At 38.3% G+C, this 17,151-nt stretch overlaps 1 protein-coding gene across 2 annotated transcripts in view; it reads left to right on the forward strand.

Annotated features, from left to right (window-relative positions):
* The window catches only part of DENND3 (DENN domain containing 3), a 38,664-nt gene that overhangs the window by 4,215 nt on the left and 17,298 nt on the right, over positions 1–17,151 (forward strand). For both annotated transcript variants that reach the window (XR_004306298.1, XM_032442924.1), the window contains exons 2-13: positions 320–596; positions 1,349–1,464; positions 1,975–2,114; positions 6,971–7,082; positions 8,329–8,448; positions 8,837–9,055; positions 9,857–9,978; positions 10,272–10,427; positions 13,103–13,199; positions 14,983–15,086; positions 15,409–15,590; positions 16,242–16,763. Coding sequence is in view for 1 of the 2 variants with exons in the window: in XM_032442924.1 (XP_032298815.1) it covers positions 320–596; positions 1,349–1,464; positions 1,975–2,114; positions 6,971–7,082; positions 8,329–8,448; positions 8,837–9,055; positions 9,857–9,978; positions 10,272–10,427; positions 13,103–13,199; positions 14,983–15,086; positions 15,409–15,590; positions 16,242–16,763 (2,167 nt within the window). In the remaining variant the exon portion in view is untranslated. The remainder of the gene's footprint in view (positions 1–319; positions 597–1,348; positions 1,465–1,974; positions 2,115–6,970; positions 7,083–8,328; positions 8,449–8,836; positions 9,056–9,856; positions 9,979–10,271; positions 10,428–13,102; positions 13,200–14,982; positions 15,087–15,408; positions 15,591–16,241; positions 16,764–17,151) is intronic.

The following is a 17,151-nucleotide window of genomic DNA, read 5'->3' on the forward strand; positions in this document are numbered from 1 at the left end:
GCTTATGCTTAGCCTGAATGCTTGGAAGGAGAGAATATCTGACTTAGGATTTGTTCGCTTTCTTATGCGAAGAGATTTGTGGGTGAGATGTTTTGAATGATGAAGAATGATTTATTGCTGACTAAAAATGACTTGTGTACTCCCCTTGCATTAACTTCTTTAAATCATGAAACTAAGTGAAAGATGAATTATCAAGGGAAAGTGTGTTATAAAACCACAGTTTTAGAAGCAGAGAGAAAATAAAGCTATAATTGCTTCAAAAAGAAACCCTAGGGGATGAATGCCAGTTTATGTTTTTCTTATTATCATTTTTTTAAAGGACACTCAAAGAAAACCCAGAAGTCTTCTTCCCCTGCATCCAGAAGTTCTTTCTGTATTTGTGCCTCCATTTATCAACAGAGATGATGTTCACTCGACTAATACGAGCGGCAGTAACTTCACCAGAGGCAAACGCCGATCTTTCAGAAAAAAGAAAGAGAGACCCAAGTTGGAAAATGCCAAGACTCTCAATGGGGAGCAGAAAGCACCTGGCACTGAAGATATTACAGTTCCAAAGGACATTGATCTCATTGGTTTGCCACAGCTGTGCTTCCCAGGTATTGCTGCGTTCCTACTAATAAATGAGAACTGTTTTGATATTTGAGAATCATTTAGAAAAGCATCTTTTGCTATTTTGATGAATTTCACAGTAAAAAAATAAATAAACGTGTTGGCTTGTGAGCGAGTCCGTGTGGAGAGCAGCTGTTACATGCAGGGCTGTTCAGTGTGAACAAATCCATCAGCATTGGCTGTCACAACAGTTCTAAGAGGGGGAAGCCAGAAATCCCTTTCTATTATTGGTAAATCTTGGTTTCAATGATCATGCACTTCCTCCTTAACTTTTTTTGTTTGTTTGTATTAAACGACTGAGTACTTTCCACTTCACTTTTCATTGGCTATTGAGATATCCATGAATTAATGACTATTTCCTCAAGGTTTAATCGCAACAATTTTAATAGGAGTATTGGAACTGCAGACCTTGCAAATGTCTTGAAGGGGGGGAAAAAAGTGAACAAAACTCATCTATTGTATTTTGCCATTTAAAATGCAAAATAACTATGTAATATCTTTGCTTCTCCAGTGATGTGTGGCTTACAACCTGTCTAATAACTCTTAAATGAAACACAATATGTGCATACTAAACACTTCAAATTTCTCTTGAAATTAGGCAAAAGTGTGCAATATTTGTTTTAAATGATATTTTTTCAAGCAGTTGTAAATGTATGTGTATGGAGAAGTATGTATGTATATATATATATACAGAATATGCAAATATGTGTGTATAAAGGGGTTTCTATATTCATTGCAGGAGGACTTTATATAACTTCAGAACCAAGAGAGGACCACATTCACTTCCTGGTCTTCACAGATGTCTGTGGTAACAGAACATACGGCGTTGTTGCACAGTACTATCAGCCCATGCAAGTATGTTATTTAACTCATGCTTTTACTGAAATATATTTAAAAGAGAAACACTTTGAAAGTAATGTCAGGTGCATTTTTGAAGTTAGTTATCTGATAATTTTTGTTAGGAGGAATAAAGAACAAATCAGGTTTAGTAATGCTGTTGTCATTTAATTCAGTGCTGTTCTAATGTAAATCTCTGTTTTACATAAAAGAAACTGTTATGATTTCAATTAGGAGTTTTGAATATTTAAAAGCAGTCTCTTCCCTTGGGCGTGTTTAGTTTTTTATGTATGTGTGTGAAGTTTATACTCTGTGTTCTTTATAAATATCTTCTCTACTAAAATTCATTTAATATGTGCGTTGTAGTCTTGTAGGCTGACATTTTTCTCTAGAGCTCAAGGGAGGCAGACATCCAAATCCCTTTAAAATTTAAGGGAATTGGGATATCGACTCTCTTGGGTTCTTAAGAAAATACCAGCCATAAATTCCTAATTAACATAAACACATTAATCTGTAGTTTCTTTGTAGGATGGCTGTATTGCCTCTAATGGACAGACCCAGTGGGAATCTGTGCGGGCTGGGAAGAAGCCTGGCTGTTTTGTACCGCTTGCTATTTGTGTTATATCCAGATATCCGTATTTTAATGCCCTCAAAGACTGTCTCTCATGGTAAGACTTGCTATCATGTGTGTCTCTACTAGAAATAATTATACAGGTCTTAATATATTAATATATGAGTTTGCATAATACTACGACAGTTATTAGTTTTAAGTTAAGAATTGCAGAGGCGTGGAAGAGAAGAAATGTAAAGTGAATGTTACCTGAATAGTAAGAAGAGTGCAATTCTGTCGTTCTGGTATAAATCGCAACACTCTATTTTTAACTAAATAAGTACAGTGGTTACTTGGCTGGCATAGAACCAGGAAACAACACTGCAGTATACAGAGGACATGGTAGATTAGAAGTGGTAAAATATTATTCAGTGCAGATGGGTTACAAGATAAGTAACCATAAGTTTGTCTCTTTTTTCAGGAAGTTATTTTGTGGTCATAACCCCACTACCTTTCTTAGTGCTAGATCTTCCCTGCCATTTTCAAAGCATAAGTAAAGGTATTAATTGTGGGTGGAGGACTTAGATGTGATGGAAACTTGGTATTCACATTCGGGATGGTCACTAAAATAGAAAGGAAGTCTTTCTTTCCCTTTCTACTTCCCTGCTTGGGTCACTTTTTCCACTCTTTCCCCTTAAGTTGCACCAGGCATTGGTGGTGTTGGAGCTGATTCATTGCTGCCTTTTTCTACTCTCAGAGCTCCAGTCATCTGTTACAGCCATGTTCCTGAGGTGTGATGCTTTCCCATTTATCTAGTTTTTATAATATTTATAGTATTTTATGTTATAATAATCTGTGAACACACACTAGCTTTCTGCTGCCTGGGAACTAGCATAGGTTCAGCTTTTCCAGTAGCTTCTATAGTAAATTCATGAATGAGTCTTTTGTTCTCTGAAGTGAGATACTTCTGTGCAGGGAGAAGCAGTCAGTGTGAATGGATTTCTAAGTAGTCTGCTAACAGAGAAGCAGGAAGATATTCAGGAAAGCCATTCCAGAGGTTGCAGAAATATTTCTGGGTCTCTTGTATTTGTTCAGTGCAGACAGGAGCCAGCTTTCAGGTGGAGTCTCTGCACGTGCAGAAAGTTGCAGGCAGAGTCAGCTCTTCAGAAATGCAAGTTCCTGCCTCTGGCTGGATATTTTAAACACTGTAATTAAACGTTCCTGCCTTAATCATACATAGATTTTTGCACCTACTTAAAGCATTAGCCTCTAGGCTAACTTTAGTTTTATCCTTTAAGCTATACTGCCTTTTAGAGGGAGTTCAAATTTATCTTCAATCTACCACTTAAGCTTTAATTGATTAATAAATACGTGAATAATTATGTGGAAATTCCACAGGTTAATAGAACTATGGGCTGCCCTGGTGATATAACAGAGATTTGTCATTCAGTTGCACAGCTCTTTCCATACAGCTGGGGCACCTGGCTGTGAGATACCATTGTGTGGAGCTGGAAGGAGAGGGGAAGTGGTGAAGCTGTGTTCAGTGCTGACTTTTCCTGCTGGACTGGAAACTCAACTGCTTATGTTTCCATGATATGTTTTTCTGGAGCTTTTTCAAACTTTATTTTTAAGCGTGTAATCAACACTTGCTTTCCTTGATTCTGTTTTATTGACAAATTTAGAGTATTCTGTTGTTTTTATTTTTTTGCCCTTGTAAAATACCTCTTGTGTGCTTCAGTGGGTGGAGAGGAAGGAGTGGAGAGATAACATTATTATTATTATTATTATTTTGTATTACTGATCATTGTATTTTTTTCCAGCATCAGGAATAAAACAGTTGCTGGGCTGTGTAACTGTTCTGAATGGAATATAAGCGATTATAGTAAACTAGACCTCAGTGATACATTTTGAGCCTTGATCTCTGTACAGCTGGGGTTGTTTCAGGTTTTTGTAACGTTTCAAGACTTTGTCACTCTTTTCCTGTAAACCAGACGTGATGTTATTTTCACTTAAGGTGCCTTAACTGCAATCAGGTGGCCTATGGGTTAAATATAATAACAGTGGATTACCAGAGTGTCTTTGTTATGCTTCAGTGTTGCTTTGCTGGATGCTTCAAGTGATTTATTCTACCAGTCTGGAGATATGAAAACAATTTCTGGTGGAACTTAAGCCCCTAGTTCTAGTATGTAACCCTTTCCTGGTAATACCTACTGGAAAAATACTGTTTGCTGTTGTTGATGAAGGTCTGATGTTGAAGTAGCATCTAAACAGGTTCTGCTTCTCTTCTGGATCCTGTTATAGCAAAAGATTCTGGGCTTGTTTAGCTTAGAGAAGAGAAGGCTCTGGGGAGACCTCCCTGTGTCCTTCCAGTACTTGAAGGGAGAACGTAAACAGAAGGGACAAAGGCTGTTTATGAGGGTTGGTAGTGATAGGACAAGGGGGACCGGTTTTAAACTGAGACAGGGGAGGTTTAAGTTAGATATTAGGAAGAAGTTTTTCTATCAGAGGGTGGTGATGCACTGGAACAGGTTGCCCAAGGAGGCTGTGGATGCCCCATGCCTGGAGCCATTCAAGGCCAGGCTGGATGTGGCTCTGGGCAGCCTGGTCTGGTGGTTGGCGACCCTGCACGTAACAGGGGGGTTGAAACTGGATGATCATTGTGGTCCTTTTCAACCCAGGTCATTCTATGATTCAATTAAGATTTTGCTGTTCTCCAGAATTCTTCTATGTCTAACTGGTTGTTTCCATGATGTGCATTGCAAACGGTTGCACGTAGGTGGGATGATTTGCTTTCAAGTAGAAGAGTCCTCAGAAGTATTTCATCATTGCAAGCATTCTTAGATAAAACTTGGGCTTCTAATATTTCTCATATGGCCAAGTATTGTAGAAATAACTGAGAACAGTGATTAATCTCAGATTCCAAGTTAGCATCAAACATTAGATCCACGTAAGTGCTTTGAACTGCAAGGTGAACTTGCATGTTTTCATAGTGATGATGATCTTTATATTCTGTTTAATTAATTTTACAGCTAGTTTTCATGTTACTAGTGGGCAGTAATTCCAAATCTAAAGCAGTTAAAATGGACTCCATACCCCTTCCTAAAGTGTGCAGATATGCATCTAGATGGCTTCACAACATTGCAGTTATTGCATTATTCTGTGTTATTTGAAAGGGTATGTTTTTAAAAGGAGAGGTTTGGGCACTTCATGTATTCTGTTTTTTACTGCAGTCTGTTATTCTACATGTGAAGAATGATTCTGCCTTCTTGCTAGCTCATTGCTATAGCCCAGTGGTCGACTAGCTGTATTACACATGTAAAATGAAACAACCCTGCCAGTCATCTCTTTCTGGATGAGCTCCTGTGTTGGATGGATGGATAGGCTCCATTCAAATAGTAAATCTTCCAACCTGTGTATTGGTCTTTTCAACTGCCTTGAGAAAAGTGTAGAAATTGCTCACAGCACTGAGGCAGTACAAAAGGCCTATTCTTACTTGTTCTTGTTAGATGAAATATCTGTTTGAAGACAGTTAATAGAGTTAATGGAAGGTTCATAAACTCCTTAGCTCTCTCTTTAATGTTTCAGAGATTACCTCATTTATTTCAGCAGATGTTTGCAGTAGCAGAGCTGTCAGCTGCTATTACATTTCATTAATGGGCACAGTGTACTGATTACGGAACTCTTACTATCCCTTCTGTACATCTTCTCCTTCTCTGCACTAGATCAGGTTCATTCTGTTATAGCATTTACTGAATGCATTGATACATACTTTTCAATCTCAAATAATAATAGTAACAGCTGAAGTATTACGGTGTAATTATTCAAAAATGATTCAACTCTGATTTTCTTTGAGGAAATTTCAGTTTCCTCTCTTCCACACCCCACAGCAGCTGATGAGACCAGGGCTGTTTCCAAACATGAATTAATTAAATACTATGCTAATACAACAAAAAGCTCAGAAATACAGGACAGGATATTTTTATTCCAGAATCTTGAATCTGTGTACAAATATAATGTTCTGATTTCTCTTGTATCACCTGATTTATTCAGTTGCTTTGTAGACTTTCTTCCTCAAGAACAAGTATTCTTCTGCAAGAAGCCAGTAAAGGTACCAAGCAGAATGAAGGCTCAGTGGAGAGTATAACCATGTTAAATTCCCAATTTTTGTACATAAAGATCTGCAGGCTCACATTTTAAGCTTTTAGTTTTAGTCATTATATTTCATTAATTCTGTTGGACATTGTGGTTTGCGGTCTTGATATCATGTACGTTTAAGCATTCATGACTTGATTGGCACATAACACAAACCTGATCTTTGTACTTTGTAGCCTTGAAACAGCTGTGGTAACAGTTCTAAAACAGACTTTTGGCAGGTTTGTACAGCTGTGTTTATTCTTTTTGTGTTTAGGACTGGTAACAGGTTCAGTGTCCAAGCAGGCCCTAGGCCTTATGCTAAATAGGACTCTTCCTTCAGATTCCTCTGCAGTTTAGCCTGTGTCTTTTATTTCTCTTCTTCTATCTACAACTTCTTTGTTTCTGTGACATGATATTCTTTTCCAGAGTTGATGCCTGGGATGAGATGACCATCAAGGCACTGTGCTGCAACTGATGGTGTGTTGTTTTTGAAGCAATCTGTACAGGCCAATTAATTTAGGTACATCTCACCTCTAGGTTTCTTCTGCTATTATGAGACAAGATGTGCTAGCAGTGTTCTCTGGTGTATGATGTAGCATTATTTTATGGAATGAAACAGAAAGCACATCCATCAACAACAAAGAAAGCTTCTGCTTTTGATGTACAACATCAATAAATTAAATGAGTCTATTGATCTATGTGATAAATTAGAAACAAATAATCTGGTATAATAACTTCATTGCTGCTAATAATGCTTTTTAGCTTTAGGTTACCAGCAGAAAAGTTTCTTTTCTGTTTGTTTGCTATTTTTATAAGTAATCGTCTCTACTTGAATTTCAGCTTACTTGTGCAGCTGCGATCTTTCAAGGATTTAGATGTTGATGATCATGTAAAAGAATTTGCAGCAAAATTATTTTTAATACCCAGCCCACCACCAGGACCACTGCACTTGGTAATGATTGATGCTGAATTTCATTGTTAATTTGACACGACATGTTATAAAGCTCTAGGGTGTTGCTCTTGTATGAATCAGAGAATGTTCTTTAGTATTTTATTAGATTTCACCTGCTGGTGTATAATTGTTGTTAATACCATTGCTCTGAAATTAAGGCTATGCATTATTAGTACAAGTAGTAATGATGTGACCAGGGTGCAGGCTGGAATGCTGGCATGCTTGTTAGTCATACTGTTTAACTTTACAGTACTTTGCATGGAAAGATTAGGTTCATCCCAACTAGTATGAGATGATGCCAGAGGTACATCTGGGCACAGCATAATCCAACTTCTGGTTCACTGGGAGTCAGCCCATATAATCTCTACGAGAAGCAGCTGGAAGCTCCAGTTTGCACCTGCTCTATATGAAAGGAAGTTAACTTTCACTTCTATAATATGCCACTGCCATCTCACTGAATACACACTCCTGAACACGAGTAAATTATGTAACTGTCACTTGACCAAAGTGTGGGAGTTCCCTGTCTTGTGCCTGATGCATATGTCACTATGGCTGTCGTCTTGATTGTGTATTGCACTGATGTGCAGCTGTGTGACTAAGAATTAGTGCGAACCCTGTGGGGAAAAAAATGAGGGTGATTAAATAAGTTGCTGAAAACACATGGTTCTGGATTTCTTCATATCTTGTCTGAGTGGCTCTGGGGAAGCAGAGCCTGAGTTAAATATTGTGAGTTAAATATTGTTAATATATTAAATGTACTGAGTTAAATATTGTGGTTAGGGTGGACTTGCTGCTGCATGGATAAGACCTAGCTGAGAAGAGAAACTCACATAAATGTTTGTATTCTGTGTGGAAGCTAAGATGCCTGGGTTGTGTTTATTTACAGCCCTTCACAAATCAAGCTGGATGTCATCTGAGTTCATTTCAGCATGTTACCTTTCACATAGCTGAAATAGTTCCAAGGAAACAGTGCTTCAGCCATATGCTTCTCCTTAGCTGATTTCCTTGACCCAGGGATGAGGGGTTAAAGCAGAAACAAATAGCATAGCTGAAAGATTGGCTAAACCAATCTGCTGTTAAGTGCTGAGAGAAGCAGCATGTACAGTATTCACCCTCTGATATTCCAGCAGATATATTTGACCTGTCTTCTTGCACTCACTTGATTTTAGTGTTTTATAGTTGGTAATAAAGTTCTGAATTAAATGAAATTCTTTCACTAAGAAATGGAAAATGTCTGTTGTAACAGGTATTTAATATGAAACCACTTCATATAATTATTCCTTCACGAGAGGATCCGGACAGTCCAGTTATTGACTTGGATCTTCATCTTCCATTGCTGTGCTTCAAGCCAGAGCAGGTGCTGCAGGTAAACCCAGTCAATGCTTTAAAAAGTATTTGAGATTGGCTATAGTGGGAATTTGTGGTTGTACAAGAAAAATAGATGTTTTAGTTACCCAAAGAACATTACAAACCCAATAATTCAGGTGTGCCCATTCTTGAGCATGGAGTTTGTTTTACCTTCGTGACATAACCCACATGTTCTAACTAAGTCTTATCTTTGTTGACATTGGTGACACAACTCTTGATGACATATACTGTCACTGTTTTGGTAGTATAGATCTCTAAGCACATGTTATTTCAATTTAAAAAGATGTAAGGTAACTATTGGGGCTGTTTTGGAAGCAGGTGAAATATTTGTGTATGTACTGTATGTTTTAACTCTTCAAGTACATTTAGCTTTTTCTTGTTTTCAGATTATAACCTGTATTTTGACTGAGCGGAAGATGGTGTTCTTCTCTTCTGACTGGGCTCTGCTGACACTTGTGGCTGAATGCTTTATGTTGTACCTTCATCCCCTTCAGTGGCAACACACCTTTGTGCCTCTTCTGTCTCGTCATATGCTGGATTTTGTAATGGCTCCAACATCTTTTCTTATGGGATGTCATGCAGATCACTTTGAAGAAGTTAGCACGGTATGTTTTTTGACTGATGCCGTTCTTGTTGTTCACTTTCTATGCAATTATTTGCTTGCTTCTTTCAGATGCAGCTTGGAATGTTTTTTTAATTTAGTTATGTTTTGAATGCTCACAGAAGACCTAAGATGGAAAAAATTATAAAAGTTTGTATTGTATCAATCTGTTGTATCAGTCCGTCTGGTCATAAGCCAAACTGTAACCTTTAGGTCCAGTTAAGTCCAATTTAAATAAAAGCGTTGGACCTTTTTAATAACCATTCATTTTAACAGATACGATGATATCACTGTCAGGTGAGAGAGCACTCCTTGATATTGTATGAAAGATTTTTGTTTGCTTACAGATAGTTATAGTCAGGTCTTTAAGACTTAAAATTACAAACTAATGGATCTGCTTGGACTTTATGTCCATATAGCTTCTTGTGCATTTGCATGTGTTTCACTGCTTGAGACTCTTCTGACACAACACATAGTAAACACAGGAGTAAATGCTGAATGTATAAAGGTTTTTTAGAAATTCTTTCACATAAATTCATGTGTGTTCTTTATCAAGGATTGGTTTAATACTCATTATTAATTTAATGCTACATATTAGATACCAAATGTTTGTGAACTAAGATTAATGGCTACAGAATTAATGGTATATATCTTGTAAGTTTAGATATCTGTGTGGTCTTCTAGTTTGGGGTAAAAAGTAATCCTTTTCTGATTTATCTTCTGGCTGAAATAATTCATTGCCTGAGTTAAGGTTAAGGGGAAACAGCAAAAAAGTGTTCATAATTTCACTTTTGTTTCTTAAAAGGAAGGTGAAGATTTAGTTCTAATTAATATTGATGATGGGAATATTTCATATTCCAAAATGGTTGAAGAGGAACCTGAAATTCCAGATGTTCCAGCACAAGCAGCAGAAGCTTTCAAAAAAAGGTGAAAAGATGTTGAAGCTGTGTTTATCATAGGGCATAAATCACGTTGGACACTCTTTCTAGAGTGCTTGTTTGTTTTTGATTACTGATTATTCTCTGAACTTTACTGACTTTCATACTAAAAAGTGAGTGCAAGCAGGGCTTCCAGGAATCCTGTTAGCTTGCCAGCACTTGTAAACCAGTCTTGCACTTTGTCTTGCTAAGTTTCTTGATGTCTAAGTGACTTCTTTCCTAACAAATATCGAGATAACGTTGGTGTTTGGATGCAACTTGATACTGTTCTTCTCTCTGTAGAGCGGAGAGTCTTCATCTGCACTATGACCTAGAGCTGTGTCATCTCCGTGCCACCACAGATCTCAGTGAACTTCAGATGCGCAGAAGGGCTTGGCAGCAGAAACTGAATACAGAAGTTCAGCAAATGACTTTGCAGTTAATTGTTAATATCTTCAGGTCAGTGGATATAGTATTTTTATTGAGAGCATATGATTATGGTTAAGATACTTCTTCTGTCATTGAGAATACTCTTCATTTTTCTTACTTCCTAGACATTCTGTTGACCTCTGATGTTTTGTGAGGAAATATGAGAAAGTGGTCCTATATTTTAGAATATAAATAATAAGTGTGTTCTTGTACATACACTACCTCCTCTAGGTGGCCCTGCTTGAGCAGGGGAGTTGAACCAGATGAACTCTAGAGGTCTGTTTCAGCCTCTGTGTTTCTGATATGCATAGTTAGGAAATCTTACATAAAGCTGTTCTAATTCCTGAATTTGCATGTCTCTTCTGCGAAGATTTCAGTAAGGGAAGTGAAGCTCTCATAATTAAGGCCCAGGGATATCAGTTTGTCACTGAATACCGTATTGGTCAGTCATGCTGCAGAAAAATTAATCATAGAATCTTTTGAGTTGGAAGGGACCCTTGAAGGTCATCTAGTCCAGCTCTCCTGCAGTGAACAGGGACATCTACGTCAGGATGCTCAGAGTCCTGTCCAGCCTGACCTTGAACGTCTCCAAAGATCGGGACCTCTCTGGGCAACTTCTTGCAATGCTTCACCACCCTCATCATAAAGAACTTTTCTTATGTCCAGTCTAAATCTCCCCTCTTTTAGTTTGAAACAGTTTCTGTTTGTCTTATCGCAGCAGGCTCTGCAAAAGTCTGTCCCTTCTTATAGTCCCCTTTTAGAAACTGAAAGGCCATTCTCAGGTCTCCTCCAGGCTGAACAGCTCCAGCTCTCCCAGCTGTCCTCTTAGGGCATGTGTTCAGTCCCTTGGATTACTTTTGGTGGCCTTCTTCTGGATGTGCTTTAACAAGTCCATATCTCTTCTATATTGAGGACTCCACACCTGAACACGTTACTCCAGGTGAGGTCTCACCACTGCAGAGTAGAGGGGCAGGATCGCTTCCCTTGCCCTGCTGGCTGTGCTGCTTCTGATGCAGCCCAGGATACAGTTGGCTTTCTGGGCTGCGAATGCACATTGCTGGCTCATTTCTAGCTTGCCATCCAGCTTCCCATCCACCAGTGCCCCCGGGTCCTTTTCGGCAGGGCTGTGCTCCATCCTTACATCTTCCAGCTCGTAGTGATAGTGGGGGTTGCTGTGACCCATGCACAAGCCCTTGCAATTTGTTGAACCTAATGAGATTTTTTTCACTAGTTTTCATTAGTCAAGCTTAAGCTTGATTTCTTTCGCATAGATAGTAACGTACTCAAGCATGAGAACAAATGCCTGCCTAGCATTTCTGAAGAATCTTACTGCAGAATCTTACTGTCTCCATCTGTTTCTCACTGCCTTGTGTTAGAGATGAAGTTCCGGGTGGCTAAGCTACTGAATTGCTCACGTGAATGCTCTTTCGATGCTTTCAGTAAGGAGATATAGTGCAAATACCATTTCTTTGGTAAGCTGCTTGCTTTTGTTGGATGGCCTTAGGGAGTGTCCATAGAAATAGCTGGGCCTTCCACAAGGACAGTAGCTGCTAAGTGTGAAGGAAACAAGAGGTTGCGGATAGCACAGCTGGATCTGGAGCATGAAATGTGTTTACAACCTGGTGTGTCACCACTATGGGATTTGGTGAATTTCATTGTAACTGTTTAACCACTAAACTACAAAAAAGGCTACAAAAAAGGAACCGATACTTTGCTATTTGATATAATAACACTTTTGCAGATGAACTGGTTCTTTTCTTGCTTTCTATCTCTTTTCCTTCAAACTTTCTCTGTGTTCTTTTTTTCAGCATTGTTTCTTCTGTCTTCTAACATTCTATCTACCACCGTCCAGGAGTGAAGGAAAGTAAATCTCTGATGCAATTCTGTTGTTGAGTGCTACTCTCTTCAGTGAAGCAGTGTGGTATTTTTGTGTGCATGGAAGTTTTGTGTTTGAAGAAAACCATGATAAATTATACATAATTATATAGAAATATATACATGTAATAATCACCATTTACCTGAACCCCTATGGCTTGATAAGCTGTTTATAGGCTTACGTCACTGGTCTATTGAAGATTGGCAATATAGCACTCTGGTATTCCAGGGATGGCATAAGGCCTCTACCTGCTGTGATCATGTACATACTAAAAGTCAGGTTTTTATAAAGCTTCCTGGTTTATTTCAATAACTGTTTTTCTTTAGACATCACACAATCATCATTTATTCCTGGCTTGAGGATCAGAGTTGCAGAGTGCAGTAAGAGGTTATCTATAATGTCTCATGCACTTTAGAGATGCAGTGCAGTGAGATAAGTGAGGCCAGATCATATTTTCCAGATTACCTATGTGAATGCTCATCTTCATAACGCTTCAAATGATTTGTCTGTGATTCAGTATATTAATACTATTTCAGGACTGGAGTCAGATCATAACTTAGATATAAAGGTTCCCCTCCATGGGTTCTTGAAATTGAACCTCTTAAGTGAACTTGCTGATGGGAAGTGGCAGTCACAGCAGGTAGCCTGGCTTCATGTAAGAGTCTGCGCTCTTTTCCTCTATTTCAGAAACTCAGACTTGTTAAAACTGTTTGCCTTCTGATACTAGAACTACTACTAGAGTAGTACTAGTGGGCTGCTGCAGCAGCAAAAGGGCAGTTTACTCACAAATCTCCAAGCATGTTTATCTTTTTACTTATTTTATCCCCAGGGAGGTAAAAGACCACCTAAATTATGAACACAGAGTGTTTAACAGTGAAGAATTTCTGAAAACAAGGGCAATAGGAGATCAGCCATTTTATGGAAAAGTAAGTTCAGTGTTAAATATGTTGTAATTCTGTTATTGATCTGTACTTAAGAATTAATGTCAGAAATTAATGGGATAGTCATGGTTTGGTCTGTTGTAGTGTTATTGACTCACCAGCTTTCACAGTTGTTTACTATAAACAGATAAAATAGCAGACATCACTTTGGAGTGCGAGATACGTTATTTCAGAGCAAATTAGATTCATTTATCCAGCATGAAATTAACCTGTATCAGATGATCAGTAAAGCTCAAAGTCAAAGTACCTGCTTTATCTGAAGCCTGAGCAGAATGGCATGGAGCTGATGGTGCCTGTTTGGCTCCAGGCCATGAACCCCTTATACCCACAGTGCACGACAGTAAAAGCACGCTGCAGGCACTGAGTGCCAGTTTGCTCATGTTGGGATATAGGATGTGTACAGGGTCAGATGGTCTGTGTCCTTAGATCCTGTGGCATTATGATGCATGTGGGGTACGAGTTGATAGAGCTGACATGATTTACCAGGTATTCTAACTGTGGCTTACTTTTATAGAGCCCATGAAATGAGACATGAATAGCACATGGCCTTGTGCCAGGCTCAGAGGCACTCCTACAGCCTCTTGGGCTTAAAATCTCCACCTAGATTTTCCTAGCCCATCTGCTACATCCAAAATATTGGAGTATATAACCCTCCAGCTGTGTAGAAGTTCTTTTCATTACTGCCATGATTACCTTGATCCTGCTGTTAGTGTAAGCCTGACTTAAGCCCTCTGAAGTTCCCAAATGATTTAGTTTTTGTCAGTGTGCAGTGAGACAGATGTCTATGAAGAATACAGATGTGTTTTCCTTTGAGGATCTGTTGCAGGAGTATGCTTTTAAAATAGTGGCTCTATATATCTTAAGGAAATGGAATGGGTGTGATTTCTTTGTTAAAAGGCTCGATCACAAGGCTGTGAGACATAGAGCAGTTCTCAGTGCCTTTGGTGGAAGACTCACTGATCCTTTGGGTGAGGAGGGGAAGTAATGAGAAAGGAAGTGAGAACAGAAAAAAGAAAGGATTGGGGTTGGAAAGAGGCTGAGAATAGACAGATTTGTGCCAGAGTTTCTTGTAGTGCTGCAGTACTTAGCTCAGAAGTGCAAAGGTTGAAAAAAAATGTTCATCCTTGCAATTGAGACTATTATTTTTACATTAAACTTGCTTGCACAGTTAATTAGTGTAATATTAACCTTCAGTTAGTTGAACTGTTGTATATCTGAGAAGCAGAATTTACATCTTTTAAAGGTTTGCATCTAATCATCTACAGTGTTCTAGGCAAATCCTTTTGCAACAAAGCAAGCCAAAATCCAAGATCTTCAACTTGACTAATTGCTATTGCTATCTAGCATTATTGACAGTGTTAGCGTTGCCTAGTGACAGCTGGTGTTGTCTCAATTGTTTACCTTTAAAAACCTTTAGAAAGGACTCTGTTCCTGAAGCATGTCATCTCCTGTGCATACAACAGGAAACAAAAGATGCCATCTACTGGAGAATAAGTAAAGCAGAAATTTGTAAAATAGCATCTCTGGAGGATGTTTTCTGTTGTGCTTTCATCTTTTGGAAGGTGGTCTGAGGTTACTGTTTGCTTCTAAGCAAACGCAGAAGGTGACTAAAAGCTGAGTTAGTTCTGTTGCTGTAGTCGGCTACTTCTGTGTTTTGTGATCACTAAAATGAATGTTTGCAGTTGCATGCCTTCTAAGATGATAAAAATGCTCAAAAAGTGCTGCTAACCTGTAAGTGATCCACAGCTAACCAGTCTGTCTCTCACAGGTTTTGGAGACCTTCATGTTTCATTCTTTTCTTAAGGCTCGTTTGAACAGAAAGATGGATGCTTTTGCTCGACTTGAATTGAGCACCCAGTCTGAAGAGGATAGGTAACTTTTTCACGTTGCTTATTGTTCTTCTGAATTATATCAGAGATAAGTGATATCAGTGATAAAAGACCTTTTGACTGTTAGTATGAGATTAGGTTACCTACGAATAAGATGTGACTAATTAATGGGTCATTTTATTAAGCTTACTGTGAGAGAGTGACATAGATGCGTCCAGTCACAGCTATTATAACTGTAAATCGACACTGTGATTATAACTTGATTTTTTTTCTTCTTGCAGTTTCATAGTATTAAGTAGTTATTTAGTGTATGAATGTATGCAGAACTTTAAAACTAGTTACAGGATTTTTACATTATTTTTCAGATTCAACATGATGTTTCGTACTCCAAGAAGACTTACTATGGAGAAAATGGCTTCTAAAAGACTTAATTCACAGAACATCATTAATAGACGTATGGTAATCAGTATGCCTAATCTGCAAGATATCAAACTGCCAGAGAGCCCTACTAGAAAATCCTCACTTCGAAGAATAGAGACAGGCATTGGTGAGTGAAGAATGTGCTGAACAAATACAGTGTCTTTTCTGTTCTGTGTGATGTCACTGAATGATCATCACAAAAACAGTCTCAGATGCAGGAAGGAACTGGTGAGCTGGATCATTTTCTGCTGGGGCCCCTCTGTGCTTCTCTTTGCACGTTAAATCAGCCTGTATTCTGCATTAAGTTCTGCTGTACCACAAAGGATAAGGATGTGATTACTGTCCTTACCAACCTTATGTCTGTTTCTATACTGCATTTTAATATATGCTTGGATTTACTGTTGTGTAACTAAGCAAGTCTTTTTCAAACTGGAGATATGGATTTACTCCCATGTGTAGTTTTATCTGCATGTTTTTATGCATTACATAAAGATATATATATATATGTGTGTGTGTGTGTGTGTGTGAATATTTACGTCTTAGAAACGTTACATGTATTCTCTAGAAGGGATGTTATCAGAGTGGGGAATATTCTGACCTTAAGAAGGCTGTATATAGAAACATGTTTGTGTCCTTAGCATGACTCTAATCTTAAGGAATTTTATGCAATTTAATTGAAGAAATCCCTGTGATGGGATTCTTTTTGTTTATAGTACAGCTGCTTGCAAAAGTATCCATGCTTTTACTAATTTCTGTACCTTCTTTTTTTCACTTCTAGCTGTGGAAAAGCCCTCTAAATCAGTTAGTACATTCAAAATCCCAGAAATTCATTTTCCTCTGATGAGCCACTGTGTTCACTCCTACTATACAGAATTCTTCAACCATCTCAGCAAAGCTATAAATACTTTACCACCTGATAATTCAGCATTGCTGGCAAGGTACTTCTACCTCCGGGGACTTATTAGCTTGATGCAAGGGAAACTACTAAATGCACTTTCTGACTTTCAGAACCTAGATAAAACAGACTTAAGAATTTTCCCTACTGAACTTGTAAGAAAAATTGTGGAAACCTTGCCTCCTTCTGAGCGTTTTCAAGCTGACCGCAAGCCTGAGCTGAAGAGGCTCATAAGCCTAGTGATGGAACAACAAAGGGAAGTGACAAAAATAGATGACCATGTAAAACACTTTGAATTGCCAAGAACACACATGCAACTGGATGATTTTGTGAAGCGAATCCAGGAGTCTGGGATTGTCAGAGACACAGACACCATACATCGGTTGTTTGATGCCTTAACCGTAGGTGGGTAGAGGGTATGTTTTTAGTGATCATCTACATTGACACGATGACAATTTAAAGCTTTTTTTGTTTTTTATGAACTAGGATAAAAGGAAATTTGTCTCCAGCTTCTAATAATTAGTCAACTTAGTATGTGAGCTTTGGTTTAACTTAAGTGCGGAGAGTAGGTTGAATGTGTACAAGTTGTATATGTGTGTGTATGCACAGGTATGTGGATGTACCTGTGTCCACGATAAGGGATGAAGAACCCTCTTATATTTAAGCATACAACTTATTTTTTTTCAGATTGAATTCATGGGGTAGTTTTTATTCATTTTGTTTTTTAATGGTGTACAGTTCTGCTTTGGCTAAGGTGAGTCAACTGAATGTAAGACTGTCCTAATTGCTAATG

The sequence above is a fragment of the Coturnix japonica genome, chromosome 2 (assembly GCF_001577835.2).
Source record: "Coturnix japonica isolate 7356 chromosome 2, Coturnix japonica 2.1, whole genome shotgun sequence".
In the NCBI taxonomy this organism is placed as follows: domain Eukaryota; kingdom Metazoa; phylum Chordata; class Aves; order Galliformes; family Phasianidae; genus Coturnix; species Coturnix japonica.